General features: G+C 36.5%; 1 protein-coding gene across 6 annotated transcripts in view; it reads left to right on the top strand.

Moving 5' to 3' along the window:
• The window catches only part of LOC127852295 (uncharacterized), an 89,252-nt gene that overhangs the window by 53,584 nt on the left and 8,532 nt on the right, over positions 1-27,136 (top strand). For 5 of the 6 annotated variants that reach the window (XM_052386216.1, XM_052386214.1, XM_052386215.1 and 2 more), the window contains 11 exons: positions 2,826-2,904; positions 3,471-3,661; positions 3,919-4,125; positions 7,171-7,395; positions 10,192-10,310; positions 10,812-15,323; positions 16,014-16,130; positions 16,413-16,553; positions 16,899-17,050; positions 17,997-18,176; positions 24,197-24,391. In XM_052386216.1, the coding sequence (XP_052242176.1) occupies positions 2,826-2,904; positions 3,471-3,661; positions 3,919-4,125; positions 7,171-7,395; positions 10,192-10,310; positions 10,812-15,323; positions 16,014-16,130; positions 16,413-16,553; positions 16,899-17,050; positions 17,997-18,176; positions 24,197-24,391 (6,118 nt within the window). The remainder of the gene's footprint in view (positions 1-2,825; positions 2,905-3,470; positions 3,662-3,918; positions 4,126-7,170; positions 7,396-10,191; positions 10,311-10,811; positions 15,324-16,013; positions 16,131-16,412; positions 16,554-16,898; positions 17,051-17,996; positions 18,177-24,196; positions 24,392-27,136) is intronic. The other variant, XM_052386220.1, reaches the window with a different exon arrangement.

Here is a 27,136-nt window from a genome sequence, read left to right as displayed (position 1 = left end):
TATAATTACAATGTACACAAAAACTATCATTGTTTACATTCTAAGAGACGCAAGGGAATTTTATGTTTAATTTTATCTTTATTCAACAGTTCATCATAAACTTTTGCGCTTATCAATGACATTATTTCACTTTTTACGCATTCAAAGCAATGCTCAGTCTGCTCAGTGGATGTGCGTGTGTAGGGTTTAGCTTGTTGAAACTGTAACTTTTTAATTAGTCGTTTTTTACAAAATGTCTGCACATGTTCACCAACATGAGACAATGTGTCCTGTGCTACAACAATCTCCTTTTCTCAAAGTTCAAGGTCACACTTAAAGGTCAAAGGTCTGATTTTGCCATACAAATCTTGTGCAGGCTGTTACTTTGTCACTTATCGTGCAATTGTTTAATTATATACCATTATTTTTCACAATCATGTCCCTTGTTACACCCATCTCCTGTTCTCAAAGGTCAAAGATCAAAAATGGCAATTAAACAGCCCCTGTGCAAATGTATGGTATAAGAAAACACTATGTCACTTGTAAAATGCTCAAAAGGTCAAGGTCAAATAGTCAGATCAAATGTAAAATTTGGCCATAAAAACAGATTTTCTGAATGCAAACTTCATCGTTAAGTATTCAGTTTTAAAACTATTTACAGAAGTTCACTATGTTGAAACTGTGTGTCATGTGTAACAACTGTCTCCCTACCTCAAAGGTTGAGGTCACACAAAATGGTAATATGAGCCTTATTCTGAGAAAAACTGGGCTCAATGCATGTGCGTGAAGTGTCATCCCAGATTAGCCTGTGCAGTCTGCACAGGCTAATCAGGGACGACACTTTCCGCCTAAACTTGATTTTCCGTAAGGAGGGACTTCCTTGAAACTAAAAATACCATAAAAGCGAAAAGTGTTGTCCCTGATTACCGTAATAACTCTATGTTTTCGGACACTCTAAGTTTTCGGACACCCCCTTTTTTAGCAAAAATAATTATTTTTCATGACTCTTAATTTTTGGACACACGATTTTTCGTCCATTATTTGTGTCTCTAAGTTTTCGGACAGAATATTTTACAGCGCTATTTTACCAAATTTCGGTCTTGTTTTCGATATCTAATGACACTTCCATCATGGGGTTTTACAACCAGATTAACATCATAAAATATGGAAGGTGCATGCCTTAGGGCAACGGACCATTACATTGCGTTATTGGGTAAATAACCTTGTAAACCGGTATTAAACAATGGTTTCGCCCGATAGCAAAAGCGTTATGACACTTACCAGGGGCAGTATCAATTAACGGTTCAATTATCTACCGCAATGGTTCTACCCCTTCTAAGTAAAATAACTGTGACAAATACTAAACGCTTCAAAGTGTGATGCACCCTTTTGCAAGTTTCATGAACAATGGAAGGTGTTAGAAAACAACTATCTGAAATGAACAAACAAAGAATTCATAGTTTGCTTTTTTTGCGTTAATTACAGGTTCATACTAGCGAGTATTGGTACGTCACATTCTCATCTTTGAACTCGTTGGTCAAAATACAACCTTGTAGTAGCTTTCTGTCAAATAAATTTAGCATTTAAAATTATTTAAAATGCAGTGCAAATATATATAACTGTAATTTATACTATACGGCATGGTATTTTACAAGCGCATGCTATTACCGGTAGTTGTTGATATAATTTACGCTATTTTCGGACACTACAATTTTCGACTCTAAGTTTTCGGACACCTGCATTTTGTGAATATTTTTCGTATCTATGTTTTCGGACACGAAAAAAATAAAAATATTTTTAAGTGTCCGAAAACATAGAGTAATTACGGTAGCCTGTGCGAACTGCACAGGCTAATCTGGGACAACACTTAACGCACATGCATTAAGCCCAGTTTTCTTAGAACGCGGCTCATATTTGGCTATTGCGCAACTTGTCCAGACTGCATCTTCATCATTCATCATGCATTTCTACAATTACTCATCAACAAGTTTTTACCATGTTGAGGTGCGTCACACCTTGGTCAAGTTCTCACTAAATGCCAAAGGTCAAATATATGCATCATATGCATCAAATACATGCATCATTCAGCTTGTTAAATAATCTCAAGCTTAATTGATAATGGGCTGAACATGTTGCGAACAGGCATCTAGATTCTAGTTTTGTTTCGGATTTTGTTAGTGGATAACATCAAAATTATATGTCACTGTATTAACTGTTGGTGGATGTGCAACCTAACTTGTATTGTATAACTGTTTTTGTTTCTTAAGACGAGTTCATTATAAACTGGGAAAAAATATATGTTCAAAGACTATATCCTAAGTGCATCAACATTAAATCTAATGTACACAGGTTAATTGTTCATTTTCCATAAACTCATTTTCCATAAACTCATTTTCAAAGAACGAAAATGGCAGCTTTTAAAGTTTTAATCTACTCACTTGGACTTTCTACAATAATTTTTTAATTTCTTTATAAATTCTATTAATATGTCAAAGGAACAACTCTTGCTACCTACAATCCTACAATTTCACACTGATTTAATAAAAAAAACATATATACAGGCTCAAATGTACATACAATTATTTCTAATACCATTCTAGACATTTTGATTAGACAAGAGCAAATTACATGATATCATGACAAACATACCATGAGAAATTGAAAAAGATAAAACCCTATTGTATCTATGTACCTTTTCAACTCAACCAATCTCTTGCATTACTGTCTACATAATAAACATTTTTATAGATGTAATATAAGAAGCAAATTTCAAACAGTATTCATTGAATAATCTTTGTAATGTAAAACCAACCCTTATAACGTAAATATCTCTGATGTTCTTTCAGACCCCAAGGGGCTGACGCGGCACCTCAGTTTGAAGGACAGGTCAGGGAGAGAGGAGGACCACAGTCAGTCGTTTGCCAGGTGGGGAATTACATGTCCTTATGTATAGCAACAAATAATGGCAAGTCTGCAGATGTTGTAATCAATTTCAGATGCTTATTAGTCGTTTTTTTGTAGTGCACCACTTGTTTTTGTATGTGCCAATAAGGTTTTACTGATGTATTTCAAATTGCTTGAAAATTTGTTGCAATAAAATTAATATCAACCAATACTTTAACCCATTCATGCCTAGCGTCTAGAAAAAAGGCCTTGGCAAACAGCGTAGACCCAGATGAGACGCCACATGATGCGGCGTCTCATCTGGGTCTGCGCTGTTTGCTTAAATGAATTTCTGTAAGAAATATTATAAATATAGAAATAAATATACTAGACATCCCTAATTTTGGAAATAAATTGATCCAATTTAGAAGGATGGGAGAGTCCACTAGGCTTAAATGGGTTAAGATAAGAAAAGTTATAATTGATGATATGAATATCAACTTGATCTCAACTGAAACATCTTCAAAATCTTTAACCTTTCTTTAACTAAATGTGGACATTTGAACAGTTAGATCAACGTCACATATTTCATTCACTCTTGACAACAGAGATGGTGTTCGAAAGCTAGGTCAGGTTAGAAACCAACAGAAACCCAACCCACTGCCACGCACGAAATCTCGTAGCACTGAGCGTCTTCCCATGATAAGCCCAGACAGGCAGGGCTCTGACAGGAATCTGGAGTCCCCCGTCATGTTTGGAAGAAACTCCAGGGCTAGACGGTCATTTGAAGACCGTAAAGGTATCTTGTTGTTTTGTGACAATCACTTCACATAAACCATGTAAATTTTGTAAACATCTTCTAACAGCAAATTAAGCCAAATACACTTGATGAATATCTTCATGCAAAAGTTAATATGATATAACATAAATTACTGTCTTGGGTTTGAAGTGCTGATACCTATTTACCATTTAAACAAATTTATTTCCAATGTCCCCAACTTAAAAATACCAGATGTACATTAGAACAATTTAAACTGTGATTCCAATCCTTGTTAGGAAGGGGAAGAAGAGCTCCTCTATCAACTCGAGAAGGTGTTGCTGGTAACCATGGTGAGGATGTCTTTGACCCCTTGACCCCTGGTGGTCCCTCGCCCACGACAAGTGTTAACCATAGGCGCAGTGAGTCTGACCCCAACAGGGGCACTCCCAATCTGTCGGAGATAGCGGCAGGGTGTGACCCCTATATGCAGGCCCAGAGAAGAGGTGCGTAGGAGGGAAATACAGGGGGTGGGGGGCTTAGGGGGCTGGGTTGTTATGCATGTTTGTGTTCTTGAAATTATCCAGAGATGTCCATGTTTTAGTTTGTAGACCTATAGATATCTTTGTGTATGCCAATCTGAATTATGTTGCTACTAACTATAAATCAGTTGGAATATTTTTTTAATGTATGCTTATGTTTGAATTAAAATTATGATGTTTTAATCATTAAATAATTAATAAGCATTTTAGTGTTGTATATTTTTTCCAATCAAGTATTAAAATAAAACACACAAAAAAACACAAATTAAATCAATCAAATGAGCTTCTCATTTTAAGTAATATTATTTTATATATTGAAGTAAATAGAAATTTCCAATTGTAGACCGTTAAGACAAGCATTAACAAAAATGTGGTTTATGTGCATTGCTTATAACATCAGCCTTAGATTCTGTTGGACAGATTTTTTCCAGTTCAATCAAAACTGTTGTTTCTAAAAATCCTTTGTTCTAGTTGACGCTTGTGTTTTTTTATGAAGTCCTATGAAATAAAAAAAGTATCATATTACTTACACTGTTATCTTCCTTCCTTAACTAACAAACTAATTTTCAATTGTTGTATAATATTATATGCCGTCATTATGCCCCAGTTACAAAGTAAAGGGGGTATTATGGAATCAATATGGATGTCTGTTCATCAGTCTATCTGTCCAGAGACACAAACTTGTTTTAAGACTGTCTCATAAACGTTTAAAAGTGCAAGATAAAAAATTACAGGCGCTTTTCTTTATGATATGAAAATGTTTTTTTTTTAGTATTATGTTAAAAATTATAGAACTGAGAATTTCTGTAGAAGTATTTTTGTTACTATAGACTTCATTATGAAAAAACTATACCTCTCAAAATATGTCCAATAAAGGGATACACTCACAGTGCAGGCCTTGTCCGTATTGATTCAAAGGCCCATATGAATAAATACTGGTCAAAATGTAGAGCAATGTGAAGGTCAAAATGTAGGATGATGTGATGGTCAAAATCTAGGGCAATGTGAAGGTCAAAATGTAGGACAGTGTGAAGGTCAAAATGTAAGGCAATGTGAAGGTCAAAATGTAGGACAATGTGACGGTCGAAATGTAGGGCAGTGTGAAGGTCAAAATGTAAGGCAATGTGAAGGTCAAAATGTAAGGCAATGTGAAGGTCAAAATATAGGGCAGTGTGAAGGTCAAAATGTAGGGCAGGTTATTTGGAACTAGTCACAATAAAGGGCATTGTGAAGGTCAAAATGAGCGCAGGTTATTTGGTATAAGTCAAAATGTAGGGCATTGTGAAGGTCAAAATGTAGGGTAGGTTATTTGGTACTAGTCACAATGAAGGGCATTGTGAAGGTCAAAATGGGGGCAGATGATTTGGTATTAGCCAAAATGTAGGGCAATGTGAAGGTCAAAATAAGGGCAGATGATTTGAGTGTGTTGAGAGGTCATCCATGCACAATTCAAAGCTTTCAAGCAGGCAGTTATGATTTTAGACGAAAAAATGTAATTTTGGGTTAACCTGGTATTAACAATATGAACAATTTGAAAGGCTCATTGCTATGCCCCTAAACATCTGTAAAAGTTGGGAAGATAAATAAAATTTCTATGAAACCATAAGGCTGAATGGTTTTATATTTTGTGTGTTACTTTCTAATTGTGGTTTTGACTAGTAAAAACTTTTCAGGCCAAATTGTCCAAATTGTGATTTTTACAATTTGCTTCACATAACTACATTCAGCATTGGGGTATTTGTCACAAATGTGACACAGGCTAGTCGTAACCAGTACAAGAGTGAGTTGTAGATTTGATAACATACCATGGAAATGGCAATAAGTGATGTTATGTAACCAACATCAATGGCAAATTAAAAAATTGTTTTGGATGACATTTTAATAATTTATTGTACTTTCGTATTTACTTATTTGTTTGAAATTGCCTTGCCTTAAGTATTTTTATGCTCCCCCAAAATTTATTTTGGGGGGAGCATATAGTCGCCGCTTCGTCTGTCCGTGCGTGTGTGTGTGCGTTCGTCCGTGCACAATTTTTGTCCGGGCTATTTCTCAGCAACTAATGACCGGAATTCAATGAAACTTTATGGGAAGCTTCACTTCCAAGAGGAGATGTGCATATTATCAGCCGGTTCTGGTCGGATGATTTTTCACAGAGTAATGGCCCTTTGAAATTTTCCATTAACTGTACATATAGTGCAATTCTTGTCCGGGCTATTTCTCAGCAACTAAGGACCAGAATTCAATGAAACTTTATGGGAAGCTTCACTACCAAGAGGAGATGTGCATATTATCAGCGGGTTCTGGTCGGATAATTTTTCACAGAGTAAGGACCCTTTGAAATTTTCCATTAACTGTACATATAGTGCAATTCTTGTCCGGGCTATTTCTCAGCAACTTATCACCGGAATCCAATGAAACTTTATGGGAAGCCTCACTACCAAGAGGAGATGTGCATATTATCAGCGGGTTCTGGTCGGGTGATTTTTCACAGAGTTACGGCCTTTTGAAATTTTCCATTAACTGTACATATAGTACAATTCTTGTCCGGGCTATTTCTCAGCAACTTATGACTGGAATTCAATGAAACTTTATGGGAAGCTTCACTACCAAGAGGAGATGTGCATATTATCAGCGGGTTCTGATCGGATGATTATTCACAGAGTTATGGCCCTTTGAAATTTGAAATTTTCTATTAAAAAAATATTGTCCCCCCAATTACTGTGCCCTCAAGACATTTCCTTTTATCTGAATATATAGTGCAATATTGTGACAAACAAAACCTTTGGGGAGCATCACCCGTCTCTGACGGTTTCTTGTTGTAAAAGTATTTGTAATTTATTTTACAGTAATTTAAATCATCAAGAACTTGTCTGTCCATGACACTTATGAAAATTAATATTTGAAGCAGGATATAATATGTGCTGATAAATGTTAACAATGAAGGCATCTCTATGGTTTGTTGTGCTTACAATAACATGTATAACCGGATGGTGATTTGTCTTTAACCAGGGCGTTCATACTCGGTGACCTCTAACCCACCCATCGACCCCATTTCTAACCACGAGTACAACCGTACCTCACCCCAATTCCATGGGGAGTTGCCCCCCTTTACAAGGGAGTGCACTGTGGCAAGCATTCTAAGGGAGGCAACCTGTACCCCAATGAGCATCTGCTCTTACAGGACCGATAGTCGAATGTCACATAATGGTAGTCCACCGAAGATACTAAGTCTGGGTAGGTCCTGTCAGCATATAATATGCAAAGAGTTGCTTTATCTTATGTTTTTATTCAAAGATTATTGTTTATGAAGTAAATTTAAAACTTCAATTTGGTTTCCTTATAAACACATTTTATTTAAAAAATCTTGGTGATAATTAAAGCTGCAATTAAAAAAAATCCTAAGATTACAAATTACTATCCCTGTTATTATGACTGCAAGAGTTTAAGTCTGTATACTCTCTAATGGCTGCTAAAAAATATTAGATATTAACTAATATTTTAGATTGTAGCTGACCTTTTACATCCAAACGAATTTGATTTAAAACAGTTGCTGGTTATTTAAATGTATAAACATGAAAAAGAGAATATTGTTGCCTTATTGTCTGTGTGTTTTCAATTTGAGAGTTGATTTATAAATTCTATGAAGAAGTCATTAAATCTGAGTCCTGTTTAAGTGTAAAGTGGCAAGTAGCCAAAAGAGATTTTTGTTTTGCTCATTGAAGTTATGATGTTATATGAAATTTAAAAGAAATTGGTTTCATTAGGATATCAGAAATCTTTTAAACAAATAGTATATACAATCTCATGAAGAAGTAAATAGGATAAATACACAGAAATCATTAATATTTATCATGAAATCAGCAATATGCAATCATAAAATCTGTTTTCATTATGTCTGTATGTGTAATTTCCTGTTAAACTCCAGATAGTAATTGCTAAGTCACACATATAAGAGCGTGATATGTTATCAACTTGAGAATATCTGGAAACAAAATTAACAGTTAAGAATGTTAGATTGTTGCCCATAGCAAATGTTTAAGAAAAATAAATCTTCCTGCTTTATTTAATTTATCAAGTAAGCATATATTTCCAAAGAGAATATTCATATTTTATTCAGATTTTTTTTACAGATCACATATGCTATATTTACGGCGGCATAAAGGGGACATAGGAAATATTTTATTAAACTATTTCGATGACGTGTGCACGTCACGTCATAGTTATGACGTGCGCACGTCATAACTATGGTGTGCGCACGTCATATCTATCGCGTGCGTACGTCATACTTGTGATGTGCGCACGTCATAGCTGACGTGCGCACGTCATGGCTACGACGTGTGCACATTATAACTATGACGTGCGCATGTCATAGAAATAGTTTAATAATATAACATAGGAAATATTTTATTTAACTATTTCTATGACGTGCGCACGTCAAAGTTTTGACGTGCACATGTCATAACTATGGCATGGGCATGTCATAACTATGACGTGCGCACGTCATATATTTCACATGCGCACGTCATACCTATGCATTGACCTGTGCACGTCATATACATGACGTGCGCACGTCATATTTATGACGTGCGCACGTCATAACTATGACATGCGCATGTCATAGAAATAGTTAAATAAAATATTTCCTATGTCTCCTTTATGCCGCCGTATATATTTGAGCCTATAATCAGGCCTCTTATTACAGCTGTCTCATATGTGATGTGATGAATAAAGTCACGTTCTGAGAAAACTGGGCATAATGCATGTGTATAAAGTGTTGTCCCAGATTAGCCTCTGCAGTTGGCACAGGCTAATCAGGGACGACACTTTCCGCCTAAACAAGATTTTCGGTAAGAAGGAACTTCCTTTAACCCTTTACCACTTAGATACGTATTCAGACAATTGGTAGTCCCTTATTAGGTTATATTTAATTTAAGACCTTTCTTACTAAAATCAAGTTTTAAAGGCTTCATTTCCAACCCTCAATTACTGATGAGCAGCAAACAGCATAACACCTGAACAGACTGTGAGTTACTCACAGGCTGTTCTGGTTTTATGCTGGTTGCAAAAGCCATTTTTACTTTTTTTCTTATGGGGGAAAGGGTTAAACAAAAAATACCATAAAAGGGGAAAGTGTCGTCCCTAATTAGCCTGTGCAGACTGCACAGGCTAATCTGGGATGAAACTTTACGTACATGCATTAAGCCCAATTTTCTCAGAACAAGACACAATGTGATTGCATGCCTACATGCATCTACCTGTTTGATCTTGTTTGGACTGTTGCTTCAGCATCGATTATGCAGTTTTACCACATATTTTCAACATGTGAAGACATCATGTCATGTGATACATGGGGCAAAGGTCAAATTCAAATGATACAATTTGTTACGAGTATAAATTCATCATTCATCAAACCATTGTATAATTTACAATAAATATACAGCATACAAATATGGCATGTTAAGCTAAAAATCTATACGCCTTAGCTAAATCTCAAGGTTACATTTAATAAATGTTAAAGGTTAAATATGGGAATGATGCAAGTTTTGAGGACTATAAACTGCTCAATTTTCAGGCCATTTAAAAATAACACGCCATTTTAGGTTTACCTCAAAGAGGCGGCATTTCCTATGTAAGACATGTGTCCCTAGGTCATTGGTCAATCTCATTCTTGAAAGTCAATGATTATATAATGGCACCATACAGCTTGTGCAAACTGTTGCTTAATAATGTGTCTGACAATCCTAAAAACCTTGATACAAACATTCACCATTTGGTAACAAAATAATTATTGTGTGCAATGGCTGTGTCCAGAGATCAAAAGTAATGTTGAGGCAGTCCGTTAAAAAATAATTACAATATTCAATAGGCATTATTGGCAATAGGCTTCACCAGTTGTGTACAGGCATTATATTAATGTTGGAATATGGTGTTATATATCTTAAATATATATTGTGTTGTTCTCTCCATGTATAGGGTTTCATATCAGTCCAAAGTGTGTTTTATATCTCCCATGTTCCTCTTGTTGTTTAGGCCAGATGTTGGGAGGGAAGAGCAAGACCCCTGTACAGCAGCACTATGGGCCGGGCTCCAGCAAAGTACTACCCCCCACCCCAACCTTCCTCACCCAGAGGGCACATACAAATCTTGAGGTGAGACTTGGCTCTGCCTTGTTACTTGTGCATTGTTTTGGGGTTTAAACGCTGTTCACAGTGTCAATGTGCATTTATACCACCTTTTACCTATCTGTTCATAGTGTCAATGTGCATTTATACCACCTTTTACCTATAGCTGTTCACAGTGTCAATGTGCATTTATACCACCTTTTACCTATAGCTGTTCACAGTGTCAATGTGCATTTATACCACCTTTTACCTATCTGTTCACAGTGTCAATGTGCATTTATACCACCTTTTACCTATCTGTTCACAGTGTCAATGTGCATTTATACCACCTTTTACCTATCTGTTCACAGTGTCAATGTGCATTTATACCACCTTTTACCTATCTGTTCACAGTGTCAATGTGCATTTATACCACCTTTTACCTATAATCTTAAGATCATCATTAACCTGAATTTAAAAATTTAAAAAAATGTTAACATACTAATTGGCTGAAACTATGGTCTAGATCATATTAAACTCTTTTTCCAGGATAACCTCTCCCCAAGATCTGAAGAGAACCTTGAAGATTACAAGTATGCACTTGGCTTCTCCCAAGAGCTTTCAAGGTCAAGGACAATCTTTAAGGAGGAATTTGTTCTTGAAGAGAGCAGACCAAAGGATCCCTTCATTAGATCCTCATCTGGAAGTGACTCAGTCTCAACAAGTAGCAGCAGCCAGCTGTCTGATTCCTCAAGGGAGAGTCCATTATCCATGAAAGGGAAGATTGTGAAATCTGTACTCAAAAACAGTGTAAAACCAGCCCTGCAAGGGACTCAAGACCAATCAGGTGTAACTTGCGTGAATAAGAACAATTCATGTACAAACGTGCATGAGAATAAGGCACAAAATGAGAATATTGTTCCAAACTTAAATGTGAATGGAAATGCAGTTGAAGGGACTAGTAAAGTTGACCGTTCTGATACTAGTAAGGTAAAAGTTGGTGTAAGTTCTAGTAATACCTCATTGTTACATTCCATTGCTATGAGAAATGCTGCTGCGTTGCACGCTAATAATGCCAAGGGTAAAGCTGGTGCTAAACATGGAGGAGTAATTGTTGTTCATAATAATGAGATTGACAAACCTGTGCAGACCTCTGGAACTACACATGTCCCAAATGGCCTTTCAGAAGTGGAGAGTGACAATAAAATAGAAAGTAGTGGATCAGCATCTGATAAGATCAGTGATAGTACCATGCAAAACGACAAGTCTGCGGAAAAAAATCAAAAGAGTGATAAAACTAAACCAGTGAATGCAGTCAGTAATGCCAAAAAGAAAGCTCAGAACAAAATGCAAAATGTGTTGCAGGTAGTTCCTACTAAGCTTACTCAGAACATTATCAGAACTGCTCCTAAAGGAAGTGTTAAAACTGAGAGAACTGAGTCTGCTAAACAGTTGGCTGTTAATAAAGTTAGTGCTGCTAAGACTGTGATAAACAATGTAAATATGCAACTATCTCCATCAGCTCAGGTAGTGAACGTAATGGCTATTACATCAAGTAAGGCAGGTAATGAGAATAAAGAAGATGACAAATTTTCAGGATCTCCAACAGCAACAACTGGCAATCAAATTAGAATTGAAAATACGAAATGTAATGTCGATGCAAAAAATGAACCTTTTGAACAATTGAATGAGAAAAAAATTGGTCAAAATCAACCTAGTTCACAATCTTATAACTCAAACAACCCATCAAGTTCTCAACAAAGCTCTAACAAGTCTACTGTATCCACAAGTAAATTACAACCTAGTTCCACAATTCAATCCCAGCCTTGTTCTACTAGTCAATCACTGCCTAGTTCCACTTGTCAACCCCAACCTAGTAATACAAGTCAATCTAGTTGTTCAACTAACCAGTCAAGCTGTGCAACTGGAAGCTCAGTCCAGAAATCCAGAAATGCAAAATTCAGTGTCCCCAAAAGTGCTTCGGTTGGTTACACTCCAAGGTTTGCATCAGGAAAGAACAATTCACAGCAAGATAAGTCATCTGTAGCTTTATCAGCTTCTTCCAAAAGATCAGTGTCTAAATGCGAGATAAAAGAGGACGAGTCAACAAAGACTGTTGCAACTGGTTCTCCAACGGAACTTGTAACACCATCAGTGAACAAGTCTGCTTCCATTCTCAAGTCTTACAATATGTCTTCAAGTACATCAGTTGTCAAGTCAAACAGCAATGGTTCTTTAAAGTCAGACACATCTGCAACAAAAACGTCAGTTTCAACCTCTGAAAAATCAGATGTAGCCATATCAAAACACTCATTATTGTCAAAATCTGTCTCTGAGCCTATGCAATCAACAGAACCTCCGGTGGAAAAAGCTGTAAATGTTAATAAGAGTATTTCACAGTTGCCAAGTGTGGGAACAGTGTCTTCTGCAAAGGGAATCCCAAGACCTGCATCTATGTCCACCATTGATGAAGCCAAGGAGAAAAAACTCATGTCCTCCTCTGATACAAAAATAGAGACTGCAAAAACTGCAAACTCTAAACGGCCATCTAGTGATGGTCAGGTAGGAGCTTCAGGTCATGGTGACAAAGTACATGAAGGTACTAGTGGTACCACCCCTCTGCTAGAAATCTTGCCAGATGGTGTCACTAAGCTGAATAGGAAGAACTATGTAGATTTTAATAATCCCATAACTACGCCTGTGATTGTGAATCCATTTGAAGAACTGGAAAAAAAGCGTGAAAGGGAAAATGCTCAGAAACTGGGTGGCAGAGCTCTCACGGCCACAGAGTTTGGATTTGTTGTTGATAAGCCAAATATAGAACGGTCAAAGACTCAAAGCTCAATGAAGAGCAGGAGCGGAAGAAGTGCTAAAAGAGGGTCCAATAAACCTTCTTCTGCCCAAAGCAGAGGCTCAAGTGGTAAGAAAAAGCGTTCTAGAAGCAAGGATGTGGGAAATAAGTCAGACAATGAAAGTTGCAGACCAAAAAGTGGAAAAAATGGAAAACGAGTTAAGTCAGGAAAACGTAAAAGAAAGATTCCAGAAAACCAGTTGGCACGGCAAAATGAAAAACCAGATGTTGCTTTGATTGGTGGCATTGGATGGCAAATTGCAACATCGTGTATTGACAAATCTGAAGCTGATGCTGTGATTGTGAGTCAAATTGATTCTAGTGAATCAGAATCAGAATCTACGACGGTCAGAAATGTTAATCAAATGCATCTTGACATTCCAAACACCCTTATCAGTATTCCTTATGCTATTGAAACTCCATCATCTGTGTATTCCCCAAGGTTCAGGGAGGTTCACTTAAGACGTGATGACAATGCTGAGCAGGGTTTACAATTCATGGACAATGATGGGTACAGGCCTATGAATCTAGATATGACCCAAAAAAGTTCCGGCTCCAAAAATAGATCTGGTGTATTAATTGCACAGGATATGCCAAATGATATCCTTTCAGAATTCCAAGATGATGAATCTGAAGATTATGGAGGTGATGACGAAGATTTCATTGAAAATGACTTTGACTATGAAATTGACGAAAATGGCAGTGCAATCTTAAGGGGCATAGCAATTGGACAATTGACACCAATTCCGGAGTCACCTTCAATATCCAATACACTGACATCTGCTCAGAGGGTTTCAGCAGCCATAAGCAAATTTGACAGGCAAATCAAGGAGGAGGACTTGAATAAATTACTGGGAGCAACTCCGAGAGACAAGACCCCCAGCAGGAGTGGTGAACATTCCTTGCGGAACAGTGGTGGGTCACTTCGCACCTCACAGTCACATTCAGGGAAGGATTCACAAAAATCTCCTGGTTCAGGCCAGTCACGGTCACAGCAGTCAAGAAATTCCTCCTCTAAATCCAGGACCACTAACTTTAGTGCAGACATAAAGGAAAAAGCCAGCAGAGCTCTTTCCAAGTCCCTAACTTCCCCAAAAGCAAAAATCATTAATGCTCATAACAAGAACAAAACAGTTGGTTCAGTTCCAAATAGTGGCTCATTGCGTCGGAATGCTTCTAGTGAACAATTAAGCAAGGTCCCAGAAAACACTAATTCAGATGTTGGGGAAGAGCAAGAGTTTATGCAAAATTCAATTGAAAAGCCAGACAATAACCAAACTAAAGAAAGAATTGATAGCAAGATCATGGACTTGAAAAAGTTATTAGCTGATAAATTGCAAAGTACTCAAAAGCTTTTGGAGGAGTCTGCAACATATAGTGGTAAGAAGAGAAAACAGAGTGAAAATTCTATTGAAGGTGATACAAGACTTAACATTAGCGAACTTACTGAAGACAATTTAAAGACATTAAACACTGCCAGGACTGAGGAAGATTCCAAATCAAACAGGAGTTCAAGAAAAGAAAGAAAATTCTCTGAAACGAAGAACAGCTCAAAAGATGATGATGTTGATCAAGCAATAAATGAGATTCTTAGCAATACTTTCTCTTCATCTAGAGGGACATTAAAGTCTAATGTTTCCATAAGGAGTGCCAGCAGTACATTGACAGAGGCAGATAGAAAGGTTTTGGTCAAAATGGTACAAAACAGTAAAGAATCCCCTTTCCATGCAAAGGAACAGGTCCGAGTTTCTAGCTCATATGAAGAAAGTGTGACTCTTAACAAGGACAATCCTGAATTGATGAGGCGATTTCAAGCTGAAAACTTCCAAGTTGGACAGAGGTTGAAGGCCATGGTGGATGCTGGTGCAGATACTCACAAGGTGAAGGCCATGTTGAAAGCCGACAACGAAGCGCAGCAATTGGCCAGAATAATGAACAGTTTCCGTCAGATGGAACTGTACGCAGGGGTTAGTAATAGTAAATCCAAGCGTGAGACCCCACGTCATGAAAGTGAGCAGTTTATTAAAAGCATGTCCAAATTTGAACATGGAAGGGATTCGGGCCACCTGTCACATGGAATGCTAACTCGACCAGGATCAGCAGGGGCTGGTAAACTCCGGCCTGGGAAGTTTACAGAGATAAAGGGAGGCAATTCAGCTTCTACCGAATCAAGAGAACAACGCGCCCACAGTCCTGTTGATGTTCCAAAGGTATTTAAACCAAGAATAAATGTATGGCAAATTTACCTTTTGTTACTAAACAGGTTTTCAATTTGAAATGGCTAATGTATTAAAGCTGCACTGATGTCCCCCCCCCCCTTTTTTACGTAAATTAGTAAGAATTAGTGCTCATTGTTAACTTTCTCTTTGCCCAGTGTGTTTGTCAGGGATGTATTTTTGTTTTGTATTGAAAACCATAAATGATGTGTGATCAATACCTGATTGAGTTTCAGTGGTTTATTAGAGAAAAATAAAAACAGATTGATTTGTGTTAGGGTGTTTCATCATAACAATTTACTATTTAATTGCCATAAGCTAGAGAGGGCCCACCTCGTATACTGACTTGGTATACTTCAGACTCATCTTATAAACAATTACCATCGTACTTAAGCAAATTCGTTTGTTTTTTTTAATTCAGAAAACGGTGCATTTACATACGTCCACAAAATTGGTATAAAAAACAACAATATTCCATGCAAAAAAATATTAAACAGGTTATTACAAATATCTATTCACTATTTTAATAAGTTTACAATTTTAGTTCACTCATTTTATTTTAAAAGAATCCTGTTGTTTTTTTCACGAAAGGCTAAGTCAAAGTATTTATTTATCACATGTCTTGCATGACCATGTTGTTGTGTATTACAATGTCTGTTGTTCATGTCTGTGTTCCTCTTTTAGAACCTAGCCGAAGAGTTCAGGAGGAGTCCGTTTGTTCGTGTGAGCAGCCAGCAGGACCTCAATGTCCAGATTGATGAGCTTGCACACGTCATAAGGGCCGGATCACATGATAGTGAGGTACACACTTTGTGCATGAATTCCGGTCATTGGGTCCTATAATTATATTTACACAGGTGTTCATTGGTTGCTAAGTTATTTTGACAGCCCGGACATTGGGTCTTACATTTGATTGACAGCTTTGACATTGGTTCCTATATTATACTAACACCTCAGACATTCTTTCTACATTACCTCTGGCACGGACATACGGTCCTAAGACACATGGTAGTGTCAAAGTAGTCTACCACCAATGTGGGACTTGTGGGACAGACTAGTACAAGTATTTGTGATACATTTCAGGAGGATCACTTCAGCCTGGCCGACAGTGAACACGAGAGAGCTGACAGCGCTTGTACAACCCTTAGCTCCATGTCTTCACTTGTAGAGGACACCATACAGTGGAAGAAGGGAAACATCCTCGGCAAAGGAGCCTTTGGCACTGTACGCTTATTTCCTTCTTGGTTGCAGTCCTACACAATAATTTGCTTTTTTTTTTAAATATCAAAACAAAAAATATTTAAAACAATTGTGTGTGTATGCACTTAATATTGATGTATCAACACTTCTATTCATGCGTATTAATTTACTGTATCTGTATTTAGATTTATTGAATGTGGCTGTACTTTGATAGAAATGTCTTCATTGTCTGATTCTGCACTTTGATTTATGTATATTGATTGACTTTATCTGCACTTTGATTCATTCTCATATCTTTATTTTGATACATGTCACTTTTTTATGTATGTGCTAGATAATATGATATTCACTCCTACCAAACGTCCCCAGGTGTGGTGTGGCCTTACAAGCGAGGGTCAGCTGATCGCAGTGAAGCAGATCGAACTGAACACAACCAATCAAAACAAGGCAAAGAAGGAGTATGAAAAAGTGCAGGAGGAAGTTGAGCTGCTAAAAACACTCGAGCATAAGAACATTGTTGGGTAGGTGTTGGAAGTCTGCAAACAAGTTGTTTAAGGCTTCAGCAATTCTCAAAATATATGTTTTTAGTTATCTTCATACAGCATCAAATACATAACATATACTTTTTGAATTTGGTGTTAGAGGTTAATACAATTGTATTTGTTAGTTATAGATACAGAAACAAAGATATTAAAACAAATATAATTAAATGAAACTGAAAATCAATCAATGCATTTTTATGCCCTGAAAGGAGGGCATAAAGTGATCACACTGTCCGTCTGTCCTTCCGTCTGTCCATCACACTTTGCGTTTAGGTTTCGAAAAATGCTCATAACTTCTATGTCACTTCAGATGTAACATTCATATTTGGTATGCATGTGCATATTGACATGGCCTTTCCATAAGCACACAAATTTTGACCCCTTTGACCTTGAACTTACGGTCCGCGTTTAGGTTTCATAAAATGCGTTAAGGTTTCGCAAAATGCTCATAATTTTTTTCAAAGCGTTTATCGGGGGCATATGTCATCCTTTGGGGACAGATCTTGTTTACTTTAACCCTTTCAGTGCGGGAACCGAATTTTAAAGGCCTTTGCAAACAGTTTGGATCCAGATGAGACGCCACAGAACGTGGCGTCTCATCAGGATCCAAACTGTTTGCTATTCTGATAGTATTCTTTGAAAAAAAATGGAAGAAAATGCTAATTTTAGAAATTCAGCAGACGACATTTTTGCAGACGACATATTTCCCAGCATGCAAAGGGTTAATTCTGGTAGAACTGCTGTCATACAAACAAACTTTTTCAGTTTCCTGTGTTAACATACAAATAGTTATTTACTGTATTTATTTAATAGAAGGAAGAATATTGTTCGAATAGAAACAAAAATATCCTTAATCTGTGGCCTAATATCTGCCTAACAATGATCATCAACAACAAAGGACTCTCATTGTCTGATTTCTCCGCAGCTATTTAGGCACAAGTCTGGAAGACAGCATCGTGAGTATCTTCATGCAGTTTGTGCCCGGTGGGTCCATAGCCAGCATCCTGGCAAGATTCGGAGCCCTGGATGAGGCCGTGTTCAAGAAGTACACCAGGCAGATCCTGGAGGGAGTGGAGTATCTCCATAGAAACGACGTCATACACAGGTGGGTGTGAAAAAAGATGGACTGCCTCAGTTATGAAACATTTAGTTGGTATGAAATTATTGATGTTGACTATTATTTATTCGTCTCTCTGAAGAAGAGTGTGTATATTGTTGTGTACCTGTTCATCATTTGGTTGGGTATTCAGTACACATATTTTGCTCCTGCTTTAAGCTGGTGTGAGTGTGATATTTTGGAGGATATACAAGAAAGATACATGTTATTTTCAATGCAAAAGTACCATATCAAAGTCACATATGCTTGCAACATGCATGTTTTCTTATTGGACGTTTAAAGTCATAGGAGCTTTGTTTCCACTCAATATCAGGGGTAAACTGATATAAGTTAGTTCGCTGGTAAATGTTGAAGAAGACCGCTATCAATTTTGAGATTTTAAGTTAAAAAGCCAAGGTAAAATAGTCTTGTTAAACAACATCACACTTAAAAACTAATGACAAATGATTGACACCGACATAAACTATATAGTTACAGTTGTCAGTTTATGTACTGTTCATACCCTGCCATACGCCTAGTACCCTAGTGAAATTAATGTCTGATTGATAGCAACCATCCCATTCCTTAAAGATCAAGTCCAGGAACACTTTGAAAAAAATAACTTAAAAATCATTTCTTAATGAAATCTTACACACACATATATAAAAAATCTCATTAAAATTGGACTTATGATACAGATGCTTTTAGACTTAATTGATTAAGTTCACTATGTTTCCTGCCTAGCATATGGTAAAGTGTACATTTTATTTGCACTAAGACCTTTTGAACATTAAAATATTATAATTGTTTTTTTTTCACAGAATTGTGTTTAGTGAATCAAACCTGGTTGTCTTTCATAACAACAAATGCCATATTAGCATAAAATGAAAACATTCAGGTGGACAGGGAATTAAAGTAGATTTTAATTATTACAAGACACTCATTGATCATTTTACATTTAATTTTTTTAAACCAAATTCGATATATTGAGGTGCTGTCTGCAAATCTTTGAAGCATAATAATTAAAAAAATGTCTGAACAATTGCAAATGTTGATGACTTGCGTACTCATCTGGAACATACATTGTGTACAAACTTCTTTATGTTTTTGCATCAATTAAATCATGTTCAGCCCTTATATGATGAACAAAAATTTTGTAAGTTTAATATGAATCAATTTATGGAAAACTTCTGTTCCCACTGCCAGCAATCCTTTTTGTTGAATTAAGAGTTCCTTGTTAGGAAAGCATTTTATTGAATAAAAACTGTTTGAATCTATTTGATTGAAGGTAATCAAAGGAACATATGTCTGAAATTATTTTGAAATTCGCTTGGTTTCAGGCAAGAGAAGCATTTTTAAGCACCCGGTAGGGTGTCATATGGCAGTCACAATGTCCGTCCCCCCATCCGTCTTGCATTCCATTTTCCAGACTTTTTTTCACTTTAAGTATTGATCCGATATTTGGTGTATGAGTCTAACTACATGACTTACAGATGAAGTTTGAGTTTCATTTAGGTCCATTGATTTTTGTGACATTAACGCCATGGACTTAAATGTTACGTTTTCTGGAGGTTTTTTACGCAACGCTTTCAGATATTTAGCTGATTTTTGGTATGTGAATCTCCCTACATGACTTTCAGATTAAGTGTGACTTTCATTCCGATCAATTGATTTTTGGCGAAGTAATTGGCCTTGAACTTAGACATTTTCTTACAGATAAAAGTGAGTTTTGTTTTGGTCCATTGCTTTTTGGCCTTGGACTAAACAATTTTTTTCTAAAATAGAAGCTGTGCGGCTACATAGCACAGTAGGGGGGCATTGTGTTTCACAGATGCCGGTCTTGTCACTTTTATAGTGCATATTGAAAATAAATAAATTCAAATTCATTATTATAAGATGATTACCTAATTTACCTATAAATTTGGACCAAATAATTTGTTAAGAGTTTTTTTTTAGTTTTGTTGAAAAATGAGAACTCTAAGGTGGATTGCATGCTTGATAGATTTGAAACTTAGCTGACATACTCCTGGGTTTTAAATTGCAATGTTGACCATTGTGAAATGTAAACTATTTTTCAGAATGAGTCAAGTTACTGATGTTCAATAATTACCATTAATGGATTTGAATTTTATTTTAAGGTTAAATAAGTATAAGTGTGTTGCACTATTTGTAATTTGTCTTTGAAAATTCTTTAAACACCATTTGTTTATGAAGTGGTTTGTTGTCTGTTGTGGTTTTGCTCATTGTTACTCATCCATCATTTAGGATTATTCAACAGTAAAATCTCAATTTACTTGACATTCAGTGTTTTTAAGAAATCAAACAAACATAGTTATGACATGTGGTGAAAACGAAAAGTCTATTGTCTCAGTTATCAGTCACAATCTGTCTAATTATAGGCACCTTGTTACTTGTTGAATCAATTAATTGAAATCAAATTGCTTCAGATTGTGTAGCTCCAAAAAGGATATGAACCATTAAATTAACAAGGGATTGTGAATTGCCACTTAATGAGAACCATTAAACTAGCAAGGGATTGTGAATTGCCACTTTATTAAATTTCTGTCCCTGACTGACAAATAGTATCAAGTGGAAAACGAAACTTTCATTCAATAAATACTTTTCAATTGGTATGTAAGAACACTGATAGGTCACTTTTTGTCAGAACATGTGCATGCTTGTTTTTTCTCAGCTATATAATGGTCAATTTATAAACTTGATTTTAAGATTGAATGACAAATAAAGAACTATGGTACTGTGTTATAACTAGCATACCACCTTAAAAAACATAAAATAATTGTTAATTCACCGTTTTTTTCCAAGCTTATTTGTTTTCTACCACATAAACGTACCCCTACCACAATTGTACCTCCAATTACCCGGTAAGATGGGAGCATAAAAACTAAGCCAAAGTTAGGAATAAATGTATACCACAACCTACATGGGCACTCCCTTACAATCACAAGTTTAAACGCCACATACTTGGGGCATTCTACATAAAACAAGTCTACATAGAACATGATTACATTATCAGTTTTACCGCCACCTACATGGGTACTCCCATACAAGCTGTATTACCACTAACACACCACTTTCATGGCTACACCCATACAAGCTGTATTACCAGTAACACACCACCTTCATGGTTATCCTGTACAAACTGATTATATCACAATTAGAGGTTATACCACCTTGTGTATGAAGATTCCCACTCCAGCTATTATTACATCACCAACATACCATCCCATTCATGACTTCACATGAACCATGATCATCTAACCAATAATACCAGCACCAACATTGTAATTGCCACACAACTATGGTCTATCACAAGTTATACCAGTACATTCATGAGTACATAAACATAAGACACTTATGCCATATTAATATCACACTTTTTACCACCCCCTACATTGGTACTCCAAAACTAGCCCTGATAATATCGGAACCCACACAAGCCATGATTATATCAAAAGCTTTACCACCATGTACATCGTAACCCATACAAGCCATGATTATATCACCAGTTATACTTACACTTAAATGGGTATCCCCATACAAGCCATGATTATATCACCAGTTATACTTCCACTTACATGAGTATCCCCATACAAGCCATGATTATAGCACCAGTTATTCTTCCACTTACATGGGTATCCCCATACAAGCCATGATTATATCACCAGTTATACTTCCACTTACATGGGTATCCCCATACAAGCCATGGTTATATCACCAGTTATTCTTCCACTTACTTGGGTATCCCCATACAAGCCATTATTATATCACCAGTTATACTTCCACTTACAGGGTACCCCATACAAGCCATGATTATATCACCATTTATTCTTCCACTAACATGGGTATCCCCATACAAGCCATTATTATATCACCAGTTATACTTCCACTTACATGGGTATCCCCATACAAGCCATGATTATATCACCAGTTATACTTCCACTTACATGGGTATCCCCATACAAGCCATGATTATATCACCAGTAATACTTCCACTAACATGAGTATCCCCATACAAGCCATGATAATATCACATGTTATACTTTCACTTACATTGGTATCCCCATACAAGCCATGATTATATCACCAGTTATATTTCCACTTACATGGGTATTCCCATACTAGCAATGATTATATCACCAGTTATTCTTCCACTTACATGGGTACCCCCATACAAGCCATGATTATATTTAACCAGTTATACTTCCACTCACATGGGTACCCCATACAAGCCAAGATTATATCACCAGTTATACTTCCACTAACAGGGTACCCCATACTAGCAATGCTTATATCACTAGTTATTCTTCCACTTACAGGGTACCCCATACAAGCCATGATTATATCACCAGTTATATGTTCACTTACATGGGTATCCCAATACCAGCCATGATTATATCACCAGTTATACTTCAACTTACATGGGTATCCCCATACAAGCCATGGTTATATCACCAGTTATTCTTCCACTTACTTTGGTATCCCCATACAAGCCATTATTATATCACCAGTTATACTTCCACTTATAGGTTACCCCATACAAGCCATGATTAAATCACCAGTTATTCTTCCATTTACATGGGTATCCCCATACAAGCCATGATTATAGCACCAGTTATTCTTCCACTTACTTGGGTATCCCCATACAAGCCATTATTATATCACCAGTTATACTTCCACTTACAGGGTACCCCATACAAGCCATGATTATATCACCATTTATTCTTCCACTAACATGGGTATCCCCATACAAGCCATGATTATATCACCAGTTATACTTCCACTTACATGGGTATCCCCATACAAGCCATGATTATATCACCAGTAATACTTCCACTAACATGAGTATCCCCATACAAGCCATGATAATATCACATGTTATACTTCCACTTACATTGGTATCCCCATACAAGCCATGATTATATCACCAGTTATATTTCCACTTACATGGGTATTCCCATACTAGCAATGATTATATCACCAGTTATTCTTCCACTTACATGGGTACCCCCATACAAGCCATGATTATATTTAACCAGTTATACTTCCACCTACATGGGTATCCCCATACAAGCCATGATTATATCACCAGTTATACTTCCACTTACATGGGTATCCCCATACTAGCAATGATTATATCACCAGTTATACTTCAACTTACATGGGTATCCCCATACAAGCCATGATTATATCACCAATTATACTTCCACTTACATGGGTGTCCCCATACAAGCCATGATTATATCACCAGTTATACTTCCACTTACAGGGTACCCCATACAAGCCATGATTATATCACCAGTTATACTTCCACTTACAGGGTACCCCATACTAGCAATGATTATATCACCAGTTATTCTTCCACTTACATGGGTATCCCCATACAAGCCATTATTATATCACCAGTTATACTTCCACTTACAGGGTAATCCCCATACAAGCCATGGTTATATCACCAGTTATACTTCCACTTACAGGGTACCCCATTAAAAGCCATGATTATATCACCAGTTATACTTCCACTTACAGGGTACCCAATACAGGCCATGATTATATCACCAGTTATTGTTCCACTTACATGGGTATCCCATACAAGCCATCGTTATATCACCAGTTATGCTTCCACTTACATGGGTATCCCATACTAGCAATGATTATATCACCAGTTATACTTCCACTTACATGGGTATCCCCATACAAGCCATGATTATTTCAACAGTTATAATACATGGTTGTCCCTATACAAGCCATGGCCATATCACCAGTTATACTTTCACTTACTTTGCTATCCTCATACAAGCCATGATAATATCACAGTAATGCCACCACTTACATGTTTTTTAATTATTTACCCTTGAACTTAGCACAAGAGAGAGTTGCTATTCCTGTAGTAGTTAAGAAGAGGAAGTTACACTATTACAAAGGTACAATGAATATCATCTAATGAGAATTGTCATAGACAGAGTTCAGTTTTTAGTCACCTCTAGAGTACTATTGAACTTTATTTGCAGGGACATAAAGGGTGGGAACGTGATGCTGATGCCAAATGGAGTGATAAAGCTGATAGACTTTGGCTGTGCCAAGCGGCTGTGTATCAACCTAAGCATGGGGCAGTCCCAGATCTTGAAATCCATGAAAGGGACGCCATACTGGATGGCCCCAGAAGTTGTTAATGAAACAGGGCATGGAAAAAAGTCAGACATATGGTAAGTGTTGAGTGAATGGTTTGCTTGAAAAAGAGTTTGGATTTTTTTGTTATTAATGGTGTGTTTTACTTTATATTTAAATTGATCTTTGTTATTCAATCAGTAAACAACTATTTGAAGAAACTAAAACTCTTGTGTCTTTTGATAGAGATAAATGGTATCTTGTATAAAAGGACAATAGCTAAACATAAAAACACAATTTTTTGTAATCATGCCACTCAAATAATCAGAGTCAAAAGTTTGTGCTTAGTAATAGGAAGCTGACAAAATACAATAACTAGCATTCTAAAATGATGCTCCCTGTAACGTGGTTCATGATAGATATTGCATCTTAGAAACCAATTCTTTCCTACATATAGTTTATTAGGTAATGATTGTAAGGAGCCGCAGTCCATTAATTTAGTTAAGGCTAATTGAGCAAACAAATATCAGTATGGATAGTATTTTTATATACACAAATTGAAACATTAGCTGCTGCAGCAGGGGAGGAATTGTATACCATGGTGGCCTGTATTTATGGCAAGGAACCAATTGCCCAACAGTGAGGCACAAAACATAATCATGTAGGAGACAAAACACAACAAAAACATAGAAATTAACAATTTTGGAGCCACGCATTGACAAGTTTAACATAATGTTATTAAAGAAATGTAAATTTGATCCTTATGCTTGCATTTCAATTTTAAAAAATGCCCTTATTTCACCTGCTGCTAATTTTTCTCACTGGTATGATAAATAACCACCCCTGATTGAATATCATTATGCCACAAGACAGGAAAATTTTAAAATGCAGCGTCATTAACTTTGATAAATTAAACATGCGCTTATTTGCCTTAGCAACCCACAGTGGTGTTTAATTGCTTAAGCGTCACAACACAGTTTTTGCATCTTTCATATTGGATGATCAAATTTCATATCATTATAATGAAACTCCCATTATTTCGACTAGTTCTTCTTCCTGCGTCCCTCAGCCTCTGAGAACAAAGATGCCCGTGTTTGTCTATCAAAATATTGACAGGTGCTAACTGTTTTGATGCATGATGTTTTGTTCAAGTGGGTATAATTTATAAGGTGAAATTTGCATGTGATAAAACAACATAATGGAAACTTCTTCCACAATCTTGTCTGCCTACTAGGAAGTGATGGCAGGAAGTTAATGAAATTAATTTGAAGATTGGAGATGCATGTTTCTGAAATGAAGATAACCAATCCAATTTTGGCAAGTTATTTAATCAAAAGATGTTTGACCCTGTTGGGCTTTACTTGTAAACCAATCTTAATAAATTAGCAGGATATAAATTAATGTTGTTGTGTTTGTTTACTCACAAACACTTGATTGTCATCTTGCAGCAAAATACTACTTTGATAAATTATAAAAACATTGTTTCTAAATCTTCAACACTACCATATCAAGGCTTCCCTAATGTGTTATTCACATGAACACCAGCTTACGTTAATATCTTCAGTTGATAAGGAACATTGGTTTCATTTATTGTTTTAAAAAAACACACACACTACAAAAACGAAACAAAAATCTTAAAATTTGTTACAGCTTTATTATGCATCTTGATTATGATATTTATCTGATTTTTAGCTCAAATGTTTATTGAATAGTTTGAGCTATTCTACTCACCTATTAGTCTGCATTGGGTGCTGCGTAATGCTCCGTTTAAGTAAACATGCAATATCTACACCTCTCTATAGTAAACATGCAACATCTACACCTCTCTATAGTAAACATGCAACATCTACACCTCTCTAGAGTAAACATGCAATATCTACACCTCTCTATAGTAAACATGCAACATCTACACCTCTCTATAGTAAACATGCAACATCTACACCTCTCTATAGTAAACATGCAACATCTAAACCTCTCTATAGTAAACATGCAACATCTACACCTCTCTATAGTAAACATGCAATATCTACACCTCTCTATAGTAAACATGCAACATCTACACCTCTCTATAGTAAACATGCAACATCTACACCTCTCTATAGTAAACATGCAACATCTACGCCTCTCTATAGTAAACATGCAATACCTACACCTCTCTATAGTAAACATGCAACATCTACACCTCTCTATAGTAAACATGCAACATCTACGCCTCTCTATAATAAACATGCAACATCTACACCTCTCTATTTCTACTAGTAAACATGCAACATCTACACCTCTCTATTTCTACTAGTAAACATGCAACATCTACACCTCTCTATTTCTACTACAGTTACTCAATTAAAACTTAATACATGTAATGGAGGTATTTTGTAAAGTCACTGTCTAAGGTCCATAACTTGTACCTGCCATCAGCAGAATTATTACTCTTTTTGATTAATTGGGGCTATGGTGTGCATGCAACTTCTCCATATCTCTGTGTCTACTCCCGATTGAAACTTCACACATGTTTTCATGATTATCATGGGAGGTGACTGAACAAGGCCCATAACTTTGTTCTGCACTTCAGCTGAATTATAAATGCTTAAAAAAAAAATCAGGTGAAGTTTGCATTCAGTTACTCAATTTTTAGCTCGGCTGTTTTCGGAGAAAACCCGAGGTATTGTCATAGCCAGCTAGTCGTCCAGCATCCGATGTGCTAAAACCTTGACATTTTCCTCTAACATCAAAGTGCTTACACCTACAACTTTGAAACTTCATATGTAGATGCAACTTGATGAGTTCTACACGCCACACCCATTTTTGGGTCACTAGGTCAAAGGTCAAGGTCACTGTGACAT

The sequence above is a fragment of the Dreissena polymorpha genome, chromosome 12 (genome assembly GCF_020536995.1).
Source record: "Dreissena polymorpha isolate Duluth1 chromosome 12, UMN_Dpol_1.0, whole genome shotgun sequence".
NCBI lineage: Eukaryota > Metazoa > Mollusca > Bivalvia > Myida > Dreissenidae > Dreissena > Dreissena polymorpha.
This window is presented reverse-complemented; position numbering and strand designations above follow the sequence as displayed.